Source organism: Eremothecium cymbalariae, chromosome 5, assembly GCF_000235365.1.
Source record: "Eremothecium cymbalariae DBVPG#7215 chromosome 5, complete sequence".
In the NCBI taxonomy this organism is placed as follows: domain Eukaryota; kingdom Fungi; phylum Ascomycota; class Saccharomycetes; order Saccharomycetales; family Saccharomycetaceae; genus Eremothecium; species Eremothecium cymbalariae.
In genome coordinates, this window is record NC_016453.1 from 18,153 (window position 1) to 32,233 (window position 14,081).

Consider the following 14,081-nt stretch of genomic DNA (forward strand, 5'->3'; position numbering starts at 1 on the left):
AGTTGAGAGTTTTTTTTAATTTGTGCGTTATAACAATGTGTTGTCTGTTAATTAAAGCTTCGGTCCCTCTTTGAGAGAATCAGGTCCATTTTTGAAAGAAAATAGACAAAAACAAAAGTTGTTAGTTATTATTGTACATAGATAATGGTTTCCCTTGTAAACTATTCGTGTTCAAGCCAAACCTTTCCTATACATCGTTCATTTCTAAGAGATGGTATATATAGAGTTTGGTTAAAGTGGATATGTAAATTCCATACGTGTGTATACCTGTTTACAGATTGTATTTTTACTCCATATGTGTGACTGTTAATCCGTACATCATGAATATTGACTCATGTACAAAGCCCAATCACCCCCATAAACAGTTGTTTTCGTGTTACAGATAGCTCAAAAAACAGGCACAATCCAGTAACACTCACCGTGAACGAACGCTGTAACTGATGGAACTGAAAAATGAATACGAAAGCTCTTCTTCTCTTTGATGAGATAACGTTTTGTTAGCTTCATTTATGATCCCCACGGAGCGGTAATACTGTCGAAGAAGTCACTAGTTTAAGAATGTCTGAAGTTGAAGAAGTCCAACAAGTTCCAGTTGAACAGCAAGAAGTTACTATCGAAGATGCTTTGAAAGTTGTCTTAAGAACTGCTTTGGTCCACGACGGTTTGGCTAGAGGTTTGAGAGAATCTGCCAAGGCCTTGACCAGAGGTGAGGCTCAATTGGTTGTTTTGGTTGAATCTGTTACCGAAGACAACATTATCAAGTTAGTCGAAGGTTTAGCTAACGACCCGGAGAACCAAGTTCCTTTGATTAAGGTTGCTGATGCCAAGCAGTTGGGTGAATGGGCTGGTTTGGGTAAGATCGACCGTGAGGGTAACGCCAGAAAGGTTGTTGGTGCCTCTGTTGTCGTCGTCAAGGATTGGGGTAGTGACACAGCTGAAAGAGAAATCATCTTGGACCATTTCTCCCAACAATAGATAACTGACGTAATGAGTACTATATTTCTGTAATTTTATAAAAACATACGTTATATATACTTGTTCATTATTGATATAGGAGTTTCTTAATCTTTAAATTTCCATGTTTCTCTATTGGGGATGCTATGTACTGTAGTCTTGTTTTTAGAAGAAGAGAGGAATGTTGGTGGAGGGTGCTGGATGGTAGGAATCGTCGGTGTTCGTCTCTTGAGCGGATACATTTGTAGGTTTCTTGAATCCAAGGAGGTTTTCAGAATCCTTTTCAACGTTTGATATGTGGGAACCTTCGGCTGCAGTACATTTAGATAATGTAATCTTCTGTGTCGTTGACGTTGTCATTAGAAGATGAATATCTCTTACATCGACATCATCAGCGGCAGCTTTTTCCAACAGTGAGACTTCAATCACAATTCCCGGATATTCGATAGGTAGATTGTTTCTGTTTGCAGTAGCCGGTTTTTTATCGGCCATTAAGACGTCATTGGTTTGACTCAAAATATTTATGGTCAAAAGTCCGTGTACGTCTCGTCTAATCAATACTTTGCTAGCAATTTTGGTGCTTAATCTTAACTTGTCGAGAGAGGAAAAATCAAACATTCCAATTACTGGCGAGTCATGAACTATGGTAGTTGAGTCGCTATCGTAGATTTCAAGTTTTTCCAATATCGACCTTTCACTTGGTAAAATAATCTTAGAGAAGCCTAGTTGACTCTTGGAAATCAATGCAAATATAGGGCGTGTATGAGTATTTGTCACAGTGTATATATAACAGTCTTTACAGCCTATCTCTTTTAAATCTTTCAACGCACTATGCAAGATGTCACCTTTAATAATACATTCAAAGTCGAGTCGCGTCCTGTCCAGCTCCAGGCCCGTACTATCAATATCATTCAACAAGTAGGTGGAATATTCAACTTTTTCAGTAATCATGCTATCTTCCAGTATAATGACAAATGGGTATCCATCCCCATTATACGATAAAGTGCATTCCATAACATCATCTTTGTCTCTATTGGCTACACTCACTGTATCTAATATATGGTTAACTTTCATCGATAATTTAACATGAGAGTCTTCGTCTTCGCCATCGGCATCGCCGCGATAGTTATAGTATTGAAATAACTCCTTTGACAGAAATAATTGGATCTTAATAGAATGATTATTTTCACAAGCAAAGGAGAGCCCGTCTCGATCAATTGTTATGATCACATCGTCGCGTTGACCAAAAGGTGTTAGACAATTAAGCGCAGTCATCATATGGTCTAAATGTATAGTGGTAGCCGAAAACAGTACACTATCTAATATCATTATTAAACTTTAACCCGTTAAATGAAAGAACCCTTATGACTGTTGTAGGCTCTGTGTTTCTTCTCTGAAATGATGCCAAATTAAAAAACATGTTTAAGGCGCTTATCCCAAATATTTCAAAAATGTTGTTTTGAAGTCTTCTCTTTCGCCCTTTAAAACCTTACACACATTAACCAACTGTACTAAAAGTAATAAAACAAAATACAAGGAGGTATCGTATATGGTAGCTGAGCGAAGAACGAGTAGGATCCTAAAACCGTTGGTTGCAGTGGCTGGGTTTGCTCTCGCTGCTGGGGTGATAGTCTATTCATATTGGAACAGTTCGGATACACCTGAGAAGAAGCGAAACTATAAAGAGTATCGAAGGAAGTGTATCATATGGAGCCCGGCAGTTGAACAATCGAGTAATTTAGAGACCATACTTCTTGAGGATAGTGTAATTCTAATACCCCCTGAATCTGGAAGCTTGCAGGATTTACTGGCTGTGGGGAACGAGAATGCTTACAAAATCATCAAGTGCGATACATGGCAAGGTGTGTGGTCATGTGTTCGCCATCTACGTGCACACTACCTACTACTAAAGGAGTGTGAGATACCTGAAGCTATTCCGGTAGATATTCTGAATTATGTGAATAAGATAATCAGCATTTAGTTACATCGTGTGTATATGCTACAATATATAAATATATAGATGACTTTATCATGTATTAATGAGATTCTAAGGCTGTGTAGCGTCCCTCCCCGTGATATCTCTTCTCTTTCCGAATACAACGGCTTCCGTCGCTTGATTTGCACCTTTCATGTATCCGTATTCAGTGGTGCTCCAGCCTGCAGACTGTAAGTGGCCGGGTTTAGGCTTTACTGAGGGTCGCGGCCGTTTAGTGGTCAACTGCGGACCCACAACGGTAAACCGATCAGGGTGTTTCTTATTTGCATATCTAGACAAAGATTTCAAAGTCTGATACACACTTTCGGGGTCCTTTTCTTCATATAAGTCTACTGTTTGGAAGAATTCATCTTCTGGCACCCCGTAATTCCTGGCAAAGCTTAAAAACAGGCTGATTTGTTCCATCTGGACGAAAGGCATTGCAGACTGTCTCCATTTTATTAGCTTTGACTTGTTAGAGTCTGCTGCTTGTAAAATATTTGCTAGCTTGCAAAGAACGATACCATTCTTTAATGTCTCGACCATAGAATCCGGGGGAACTGCCTCTCCTATAACAGAAAATACCCATCTCTTGATTTCATTGATTGCATTTTCATCAAACTTACTATTTCTTAGTTCACGGAGGTCTTCATCTAACGATGTAACATCAGGTTTCATGCCGTAACTCATCTTCTTGGTTCCTACATTCGCATTCTTACCTTAATAGTAACAGTAGCTCCTTATATTTTTGAATATGGAAAGAAAAAGATTAGAGAACAAACTTAGCGATGACCTTTGACGCATATTAAATAAATACCTGAACAAACAAAAAAAACTAGAAAACTTTTCAACGATGAACAAAGTAGCAATACGAAAAATTATATAAAGGGATGAGATGCACCAGATCTAACTGCATATAACCAGGTGGGACAAGAAAGAAACATATTTATGCAGCCGGATGCAGCTGGTGTTCCCATCGTTATCGAACCCGTAATGTTGTAAAATGGGCAAATATCGAAGGCGAGAAAAAAAAAGATGGATGTATATGCCCTTTAATTGTATTTGAATTTTGCCCTGTTTTTTTTTATTATATTATTTTTAATTGCATTCATAGTGTCAAAAGATCATAGTTTGATAGACTCAATTAAATGCTTCACAATACCTGGGTTAGATAAGGTGGAGACATCGCCCAACTGGTCTGCTTCACCAGCCAAAATCTTCCTCAAGATACGTCGCATGATTTTCCCAGATCTAGTTTTTGGCAAGTCGTCTACAAGGACTATTAATTTTGGGGCTGCAAATGGACCGATATCCTTTCTGACTATCAATATCAAGTGTCTCTTGATATCTTGCAATTCCCTTTCACTCGCAGTAGCCCAGCTGCTTTTCTGTTCCAATACCACAAAGGCAGCGATAGCTTGTCCTGTTAAATCGTCAGAGAAGCCTACAACGGCACATTCAGCGACCATTCCTTCCTCAATTATTGCCGCTTCAATTTCAGCTGTGGATAGACGATGACCAGAGACGTTTACGACATCGTCTACACGCCCAAGGATCCATATGAAGCCATCTTTGTCACGAGCTGCACCATCTCCGGTGAAATAATAACCTGGGTAAGGCTTTAGATAGGTTTCCAAATATCTATCGTGGTTGTTCCAAATGGTCCTTGTGAAAGAGGGCCATGGTCGCTTTACAGCTAATATACCCTCGACGTTAGGTCCAATCAATTCTTCACCGGTGTTGGGGTCGAGAATTACAGCGTCAATTCCAAAGAAAGGGAAGCCTGCAGCTCCTGGTTTCATCGGTGTCGAGCCACCAGCCAACGGGGTAATCAAATGCGCGCCGGATTCCGTTTGCCAATAAGTGTCTATTATTGGGATTTCATTTTTACCAATACTGGACGAATACCATTCCCAAACCTCAGCAGCAATTGGCTCCCCAACAGACCCTAATGAACGCAAACTCTTTAATGAATACCCTTCGACGTAGCTGTCACCAGCCCGTTTCAAAAACCGCAAGGCTGTTGGTGCTACGTAAAACTGGGTTACCTTATACTTGTCGACAATCTGCCAATACCTCGAGAATGTCGGATAAGCAGGGGTCCCTTCGAACACGACCGTGGTGCACCCAGTAAACAACGGGCCGTAGATAACATATGTGTGACCAGTGATCCATCCGATGTCACCGGCCGTGAAGAATATGTCTTCCTTGTGAACATCAAAAGAATAACGCATACTCAAGTATGCCTGTAATAAATATCCCGCAGTGGAGTGTTGGACGCCCTTGGGGGCACCTGTGGAGCCGGAGGTGTACAACAAGAATAACGGGTGTTCAGAATCCACAGGCTCGCAGGGGCAATATGGTTTGTATTTTTTAACTTCTGTATCCCAGTCCAAATCTCTACCACTAGTGTAAGCAACCATTGGGCTGTTGGTACGCTTATAAACCAAGACATGCCTGACATTAGGCGCCTCTTTGACAGCATCGTCCACAATACGTTTGGTTTCAACAGTCTTTCCGCCTCTCTTGGATTCATCGGTCGTAATAACAACCTGAGAGTTGGCATCATTGATACGGTCCCTCAAAGAGTTGGACGAGAAGCCTGCAAAGATGACAGAATGCACTGCGCCGATACGTGAGATGGCCAACATGGTGATCAACGCTTGCGGGATCATGGGCATGTAAACAGCCACTGTATCGCCCTTGCGCACACCCATCGAATACTGCAAGACTTGCGCAACTTTACAAACTTGCTCCAACAACTCCTTGTACGTCAACTGACAACCCTGGTTAGGTTCATCGGCCTCATAGATGATGGCAACGCTATCCGGATCCCTCATGGCGTGTCTGTCGACCATGTTGTAACACGCATTCAACTGCCCGTTAATGAACCAGACATTATTGTCAAACGACGGCAACCCGTCCTTGCCGGCAAGGAAAACTTGATCGAAGGGCCTGAACCAATCGATAAAATTACGTGCATGGTCACCAAAAAACCGCTCCGGATCGTCCATAGAGTCCGCATACAACTTCTTATACTCCTCAAAACTCGCAATGTGTGGCTTGTAGTGAGGTGCTACCCTTGGAGAAAGCCGATTCACTATAGACTTCTGTTGAACAATATCCACAGACGTAAGATGCTCGTACTCCTTTGGCAAGCGTCCGCCATCATTCAGCTCCGCCTCAACCTCCATTTTCGAACCACTACCACCATCCTGCAGCAAGCCCCCAACACCGACAGCATCCCCCCTGTCACGTCCGTTCGCTTCCACTCCTGATGTCGTTACCATCTCTCCTTCGCTTTTCTCTTGTTTCTTGTGTGTATCCTATCCTAACCTGTAAAGATCGCGCCACCAAAGCTTCCCCCAAGAGGCACTTTTATCTAAGATCCACCGAACCCAAAACTTCCTTCACCTTTAAAAAGAAAATCTACTTCCGTAGGTTGCCTCCTGCGTGTCGCTGCCCTTCTTGTCTCTGAAGGATGATGACTCAAGAACAGCACAAAAACAATCAATCCAACGAATCTCCTCTTACCCGCTACTTATCTTCGTACCCAACCAACCCCCCCCGCCCACTTGTCACTCCCACCTGAAAACGATATTTCCTTCCGATCATACAACACATACATACATACATACATACAGACACTACAAAAACTACTGCCCAACAAAACTGCACCCCCACGAAGCCAACCTGCGACGGTATATATTCCTACAGAGAAACCACCACTGCTCTGTTATCTTGCTTGACCTTAGCATCCCACAACAAATCCCATTTCCTGTCCCCCTTGCCTCTTTTCTCTCCTTTCCACCGCCCCTACCGCCCTCTAACTAAATCGTTGTCGCTTGTCAGGGATGCCCAGGGGAGGGAAAGCCCCGAGCACACCACAGCACAGACACACGGAGCTGACACGAGTCGTTGCCCGTTCGCTGGTCTCCACAGTACCCTGGTGGGAACGCAAACGCTTATATATGACTCTTATCACCAGATCAGCGCGTGAAAGGACACCACGCGCCCGGGCGCGTGACGATAAATGCATACCGTGGATGTGCTTTAAACGAATATTATTCGTGTTATGGAATCCGTGGTTATGGAATTTCCGTTCACAGTGATGTGAAATGTTTCTTTTCTGTATGATGGTGCACGGGCGGAACAGGCTATTTTTGGACGCTTTTCCGCACGGTGTCCCAAAAATGGTTCAGAGAAGACTTCGTAGGGAGCGGAGAGCTGGTAGGCGACTGCGCCGCGCCGCCCAACTGGAAAAAAAAGAATTCGACAATAAAATGTGATTAGACATCTTAAAACACATCTCATACAAATGTTACAAGACAGGCAAAAGGCAGAGACGTAGAAGTTGGAAAACAGAGGAAATAACACACACAAGAAGTGTTGGGAAAGGTTGACAAGTATAGGGAGGCCCGGATACGTTTGTTGAAAGAAGAAGAATATAATAAAGAGAATAGAAGAAGAAAACGGAGGAGGGATATTATATATTTAATTTTTTGGAATTAAGTATTTACAGGGAGATAAAAACGCTATAAGCACAGGGCCGGATGAAAAAGTTTCTCTGTATCACGGTGGGGATTGTGTGGAGTTTGTTGGTGGGGGTAGCGGTGGGAGCGTCGAGTGGGTTGTTGCAGGAGTCGAATAGTGCTGCGGGACATGGTAAGCATATAAAGACGTCTTCTCTTTTAACGTGTATGACGGATTCACAGTTCCAGTCCTCGTTCTTTGACGTTTCGTTTTTTCCGGATACTCGAATGGTGAAGTTTCACATTGATGCTACGACTACCATTTCGGAGAAGGTTGTTGCCAAGGTGGAGTTAATAGCGTATGGGCTAACGGTGCTTGAGAAGACGATTGATTTTTGTAATATTGGCGAAGCGTTATTGTGCCCGTTGCGTGCGGGGAGGATTAACGTGAACTCTACGTACGAAATCGGTAGCGACATTGTGAAGGACATACCGAATGTTGCATATACGATCCCGGACCTCGATGCGCAGGTGCGGGTGTTGGTTTATGGTCAGGATGATACGTCATTTGAAAATCCTTTAGCGTGTGTGCAGGCCGTCTTGTCGAATGACAAGACGGTGCAGACGAAGTATGCGTCTTGGCCGATAGCAGCCATTTCAGGAGTCGGTGTTTTGACATCAGGGTTTGTGTCGGTGGTAGGGCACTCCACGACGGCAGCGCATATCGCGTCTAATTCGATATCGTTATTTGTTTATTTCCAAAATTTGGCCATTACTTCCATGATGGGTGTCTCGCGTGTACCGCCCATTGCTGCGGCATGGTCGCAGAACTTCCAATGGTCGATGGGTATAATTAACGTGAAGTTCATGCAGGATATATTTCAGTGGTATGTGCAAGCTACCGGCGGTACGCCTGTAGTGGTTGTTTCGAATAGGGAGATTTTGTCCATCTCTGTACAAAAGAGAAGGGTGAAAAGGGCCGTTATGGAGGGTGTTCGCTACTTGTATGGCAAGGTTAAAGACTACCAATATATTAGATATTCTCCTGTTAATAAGGCATCGGTATCCTTGGCGACGGATATAAATTTCGATAACACATACGAGGATCGTGAGAAGTATACTACAGATGAGCGAAACTCAACCAACTATGTCAACAAGATTATGGTGCTTCATGGTATACAACGTGTTGCTTTCAAAGCGGGAATTGAACTCTCGAACATTTTTTTGACTGGTATCTCGTTTTTTTATGCTTCGTTGTTGCAGTGGTTTTTTCTTTAATGGTTTTCAAGCTACTGTTGGAGTTGTTGGCCAGGGGTCGTCTTTTGAACAAGTCTTCAAAATTTGTTGAATATAGAAGAAGCTGGGGGAATATTATTAAGGGCACATTATTTAGAATTGCAATTATTGCATTCCCGCAGGTGTCTATTCTTTCAATATGGGAGTTTACACAAACTGACTCAGCAGCAACTGTGGTTGATGCTGTGGTGGTATTATCTGTTATTTGTGGTATTTTGTTGTATGGAACATGCAGAGTTATCATGAGAGGCAAAGAGTCCACAAGGTTGTACAAGACGCCTGCCTATCTGCTATACGGCGATGTGAATTTTTTGAATCGGTTTGGGTTTTTGTATGTGCAATTCAAGGCAGATCTGTATTGGTGGTTAATTCCGCTGTTGTCGTACTCATTCTTGAGATCTTTTTTTGTCGCAATCTTACAAGAATATGGTAAAGCACAAGCGTTAATCATCTTTATTATCGAGCTCAGTTATTTCTGTGCATTATGCGTCATGAGGCCGTATTTGGACAAACGGACAAATATCTTTAACGTGGTGATCCATCTGATAAACTTATTGAATGCAATTTTTTTCCTATTTTTTTCTAACTTGTTTAGGCAGCCACCAATTGTTTCAAGTGTCCTAGCGATCGTTCTCTTTGTGCTGAATGCTGCATTTGCCCTCTTTTTGTTGATATTTACAATATTCACCTGTGTACTTGCTTTGGTACACAGAAATCCAGATGCTCGTTATCAACCTATGAAAGATGATCGTGTTTCATTCATCCCAAAGATTGTAAGTAGTGGGAAGTCTGAAAAGGAACTTGATAATTTGGGTAAAGCTGTGATGGTAACTAATGAAACCGAAGCAGAAAGACAACTGCGTGATAGCGCTGTGTTGCAGAACACTTCCAGTGGACGGAGAATACTGTTTGATGAATTAGATGAGTCTCCTGATCGGGTTAGTCGTTCCTTAGAACCGGAACGACTTGAACCAACTTCTACTGTATCGGGACCTGGTTCATTTGGCTCTGGTCCTGGTTATCATAGAATCCCTACAGCACCTAACACAGGTTCAGAGAGTAGGACAGCGCATAATATGAGGAATCAGAACTACCCTCTGTATGATCTTAGAAAACCAGAGGACACCTTATTAAATAATGATGCGGCCTATCATGGCTATGAACAGAACAATGAATACGGTCATGGAAAAAACCCATTTACAAGGGATCAACAATATATGTAACAAGAAATGCAAACAAAAGAAGCGTTAAAACCAATATTCCCCCTTCCCCATAATCGTTGGTGGTCTATAGCCATGAGGGTTAGGTGGTGAAGAGGTTTCCTTCCGAGATCAGGGGTTTACGAAACTCGTGAAATTAAACTTTTATTTTATAATCATAGTCACTTCTTCACAAGGTACGGTATACATTTTATGAAGTTTACCCATACATATTATATCTGGGCATTGGATGGTTTTTTCAGCAGCATCCCCTAATTTTTATCGAGGATCTGGCTAACACATTCTATAACAAAAAGGAAGAAACATACATGTGTTAAAGTACTAGATAGAGCCATTCCTCCTAATGATAGAAACAGATACATTGTGGTGGAGGTTTCATGTTAAATATAATGTTTATGAATTTACTTGAAATAATTGTTTTTAGTATCGTACGTTTGTGTGATTTTTTAATCTTGTACGTAGGCGTTAGGCTATGCTACATACGCCCTTGGCGTTGGCAAAAAAATTGAAGAACGAAACCTTATTGAAAATTGGTTTGTTGAGAGAAGAGCACTCCCTCCATAGGCGTTCAGCAGAAGAAGGCACTTCAGCGGGACTACATCCCTGAAAACAGTAAATGAATACCGAAAATCCGATCTGATCAGCTCATCTTACAAGTTACGCTTGTGGTGTCCAAGCCTCGTTGAGAATCTTCTGGTATAGACACCATTATTGGCTTTCAGATAACATTTACTTCTGTTGTCGGAAAAGGCAGTGGGGTGACGATAGCTCCCGCGCTAGTCACCCCAACTCCTGGAGTCAATTGACGAAGGGCAAATATGCTCCCAAATAAGTAGCCAATAGCCCCCAAAAGTACTTTTCACCCTTGTCTTGTCTTAATTGCTTCACAAATTCATTAACCACGTTGGACGCTATTTTGAAATCATTGCTTTCCAACCATTCATCATCAGCTGATCCAGAGTTCTGTTTACTCAAGCCTTTGTTAGTAAATATATCAGCTACTATAACAGTAAACCCAATATCTCCAGTCGTATCAGCTATCTGTTGCCAACTTGGTCAATTCCTAGTCTGCACAGAAAAGGACTACTGTCCTTCTACGCTAGATCATGTGGCATATGTCTCCATCCCATACAACTGCTCACAAGTTCCTATCAGGGGGATAGTTACATCCACTTCGTCTTAGTGAACTATTTTACTACAGTTAACCTTCGAATTGCCTCCCATATCACGCTACACTCCCTTAAAAATTTTATCTAACTAGATGTTCAATAGCTATCTCCTATACGCAAATAAACTTTGCTGCGATAATATGCTATTCACTTAGTCCAAAACTAGCGCTTACGGCGATTACAAAGTGTGAACTGCATGTATATATATAGTATCTGTATGAATACGGCTCGGCGTGAGTATCTTCATGCATATCTTAAAAACGGTTAGGCCGAGGTTCGATAATCACTACTTCAAAATTGGAAAATCATCTTTCTTAAACTGAGATCCCCATTCCAAGCAGAGGGTACTACAGAGATCATGAATAGTGGCTCAGAAGATGCAGCAAAACTTTAGCTCCAACATTCAACGAATTTCAACAAGACCAATTTCCGATGCCATTATGGAGAAGAAGAAAAGTCGAAGGAACAAGCTATCCTTTGTATGTCAAACTTGCAGGAAATCCAAGACCAAATGTGATAAATTAAAACCGTTATGCACGAGATGCATTAAAAATAATTTCGTATGTGTATACGATGTTGAGACTCAAAAGAAACCGAAGTCAAGAAGTAAAGATTCAAGAATTCAACAACTACAAAGGGAGATTGAATACTGGAAATCTAAAGCTAAGGGTCATTTGAGCCAGTATAGTTTAAAGTATCATGGGCAACTACCAGCCGTAGGGGCTGTCATCGATGATCCCGTTATTAACTTTCATGATGCTTTCCCTATGATGATCATGGAGGGTAGGTCTAAACAAAACGTTAGCCCATTTTCAGCATTATCCTACATGAGTAAAGATATATATTTGTTTCTCTTTTGGTCCTCCACGTCACCTCGGATAGGAATAGAAGCAACGAAATTGCGTTTTAAGAATGTATCGCGAGCTTCGAAATCACCGACTGTAACAAGATTTATCGAGAAACTGCTTCATGGGAAGACTACAACTGCTTCAAAGTATACTATCGATGATTTCCGGAATATCTTTAAGAATGACTTCTTTTTTGCTGACTCTTACGAATCTGAAGAAGATTATCCAAAATTCCTAAAAGACTGTAAAATACATTATGAATCGCATTTACCGTGCTTGAAGGTGATAAGAGCCTATTTAAGATTCTTTTACAAAGAAGTTTACCCCCTTGTGCCTTATTTAGATGTTTCGCTTTTTGAAGAAAATATTGCTGATATTCTTATTCAGGATGAATTAGATGCCCTCCATGTGCAGTTCAATCTTGGGACTGTGTCAATCAGAAAGAAAGTCACTCATATATGTTTACTTGCTTGCCTTCTGGGGGTAACTTACGTCTCTATGGAAGTGGCTTGCTCTAGAGACCCAACAGTGCTTAAAGATCCACTTTTAATTTCACAAATGAGTACCTTCGAAGCGGACAAGATGTTTGAGTTAATGAAGTATACAATGGGTGTACTGAACATGTTCGATTGGGTTGATGAATTTACGGTGTTAGCCCATTTGTATCAGCATGTATACTCCTTGGTGTCACCGGAACTCAGCAGTACTGATGTACTTGATATAACAGGGATTTGCCGACCCTCAATTTTATGGTGTGCTAAATGCATTGGCTTAGGAAAATCTCCAGGGTATGATAAACCGAGGGATTTTAAGGATCCAAGAATATTGTGCTTGAGACGGAAATTATGGTTAGGAATTTATGTGATCTTTAACTACGAGCAGCTAGTCTGTGGAAATCTCCCACAATATTTGAAGTTTATTCCGCCAGGGATTTCCCCTGTAAATGATAGCCGCTTAGGTGGAAGTGAAGAGTCGACGTTTTTAGACACAATACAAAGGGCTTATGTGAACGATCCCTTGGAATATAACATTCAACTTTCCTTTTACAAAAAACACCGAAGTTACCTCCCCGCATCGATTTTAAGCTTGGCATATCTGAATGTTAGCGATAAGGCGATCAGATTGTCAGAGCTGGAATCTGCATTGAAGGAAACAAGAAGAAAACTAAATTATAATCTGATTGTAAATCAACCCCAGCAATTTTTCTCTTATGCTGTAGATGGTCTGAGAGACATTCAAGTGAATACCACCAAGTCTAACAATGCTAATATATGCCAATCCCGCATGATTTTATTGCTGACATGTGTATTAAACACTTCATCTCTGTACCTGTATTTTGAAAACCAACTGATTCAAAATAAGGACAGTAAATGTGCAAAATATTACCACATCTATTTCAAAGATAACTTGCACGATGTTCTAAGTTCCATCATAGCTGTTTCTGAATATTTAGATGGCGGCGTGCCTTTACCGGATGGGTGTCACTTCATTATGTACGATATCGTGGAAAATTCCATGATTAGATGTTTCCAAGTACTTTTTGGGGTTATCCTTCGACTATACCATGCAGAGGAAGTATTCTGTAAGCTGTTGGAAGATAAGAATGATTCAGCTGGCGGTTCTACTGTTACAAATGCTCCCTCTGACCTGGAGACAAGGCTGGAATTATTCAAAAAGATGAAAGTAAAACTAGAGAAGGCAATCAATACGTTGCATGAATTAATGTCAAGGCAATTGAGATGGACCCTGTTCTCCAGCTTCAAACGACTCATTGCAGTCGATTTAGCATTGGACATGATGAGAGCAGAAAGGGTTATAGAACTTTTACATGCTCCAAACCAAGAAAGATTGGCTCACTGGAGTTTGGATTCCAATCTACAACTAACCGAGAATATCAATGTCCTCATAACTGCTGACGTGGAATACTTGCAAAATTTATACCAAATTTTCACCGATCTCAAATTTGATAGTTTCATTCAGAATCGAAGTATCAGCTTGGCAGATGAGAAGTAAATTTTGAGTTAAGTAATATTATACCAGCAGATTAAATTGGAAACAACTAAATCCAATTTTATTGCTTTAAATCTACTGTTTTTGTATATAAACTATGAGCCTCTGAATAACTGAAGTCTACTGTTTGGGCCTGT

At 41.2% G+C, this 14,081-nt stretch overlaps 6 protein-coding genes and 1 further gene across 6 annotated transcripts; 4 read left to right on the plus strand and 3 right to left on the minus strand.

Moving 5' to 3' along the window:
* Nucleotides 1-558: 558 nt before the first annotated feature.
* On the plus strand, nt 559-975 carry RPS12 (40S ribosomal protein eS12; the record flags this gene model as incomplete). Its single annotated transcript, XM_003646581.1, has 1 exon — nt 559-975. One exon carries the CDS (start codon nt 559-561, stop codon nt 973-975), a length of 417 nt encoding a protein of 138 aa, XP_003646629.1.
* Nucleotides 976-1,119: 144 nt separating this feature from the next.
* RAD17 (Rad17p) lies at nt 1,120-2,283 on the minus strand (the record flags this gene model as incomplete). The annotated part of the gene is made up of 1 exon (XM_003646582.1): nt 1,120-2,283. One exon carries the CDS (start codon nt 2,281-2,283, stop codon nt 1,120-1,122), a length of 1,164 nt encoding a protein of 387 aa, XP_003646630.1.
* Nucleotides 2,284-2,503: 220 nt separating this feature from the next.
* Nucleotides 2,504-2,935, plus strand: PEX22 (ubiquitin-protein transferase activating protein PEX22; the record flags this gene model as incomplete). The annotated part of the gene is made up of 1 exon (XM_003646583.1): nt 2,504-2,935. The coding sequence occupies one exon, from the start codon at nt 2,504-2,506 to the stop codon at nt 2,933-2,935; it is 432 nt and encodes a 143-aa protein (XP_003646631.1).
* A 66-nt stretch (nt 2,936-3,001) lies between these two features.
* SCP1 (Scp1p) lies at nt 3,002-3,607 on the minus strand (the record flags this gene model as incomplete). The annotated part of the gene is made up of 1 exon (XM_003646584.1): nt 3,002-3,607. One exon carries the CDS (start codon nt 3,605-3,607, stop codon nt 3,002-3,004), a length of 606 nt encoding a protein of 201 aa, XP_003646632.1.
* Nucleotides 3,608-4,053: 446 nt separating this feature from the next.
* Nucleotides 4,054-6,219, minus strand: ACS1 (acetate--CoA ligase 1; the record flags this gene model as incomplete). The annotated part of the gene is made up of 1 exon (XM_003646585.1): nt 4,054-6,219. The coding sequence occupies one exon, from the start codon at nt 6,217-6,219 to the stop codon at nt 4,054-4,056; it is 2,166 nt and encodes a 721-aa protein (XP_003646633.1).
* A 1,263-nt stretch (nt 6,220-7,482) lies between these two features.
* Nucleotides 7,483-9,920, plus strand: Ecym_5014 (the record flags this gene model as incomplete).
* A 1,543-nt stretch (nt 9,921-11,463) lies between these two features.
* Ecym_5015 (uncharacterized protein) lies at nt 11,464-13,947 on the plus strand (the record flags this gene model as incomplete). The annotated part of the gene is made up of 1 exon (XM_003646586.1): nt 11,464-13,947. The coding sequence occupies one exon, from the start codon at nt 11,464-11,466 to the stop codon at nt 13,945-13,947; it is 2,484 nt and encodes an 827-aa protein (XP_003646634.1).
* Between the last annotated feature and the right edge of the window lie 134 nt (nt 13,948-14,081).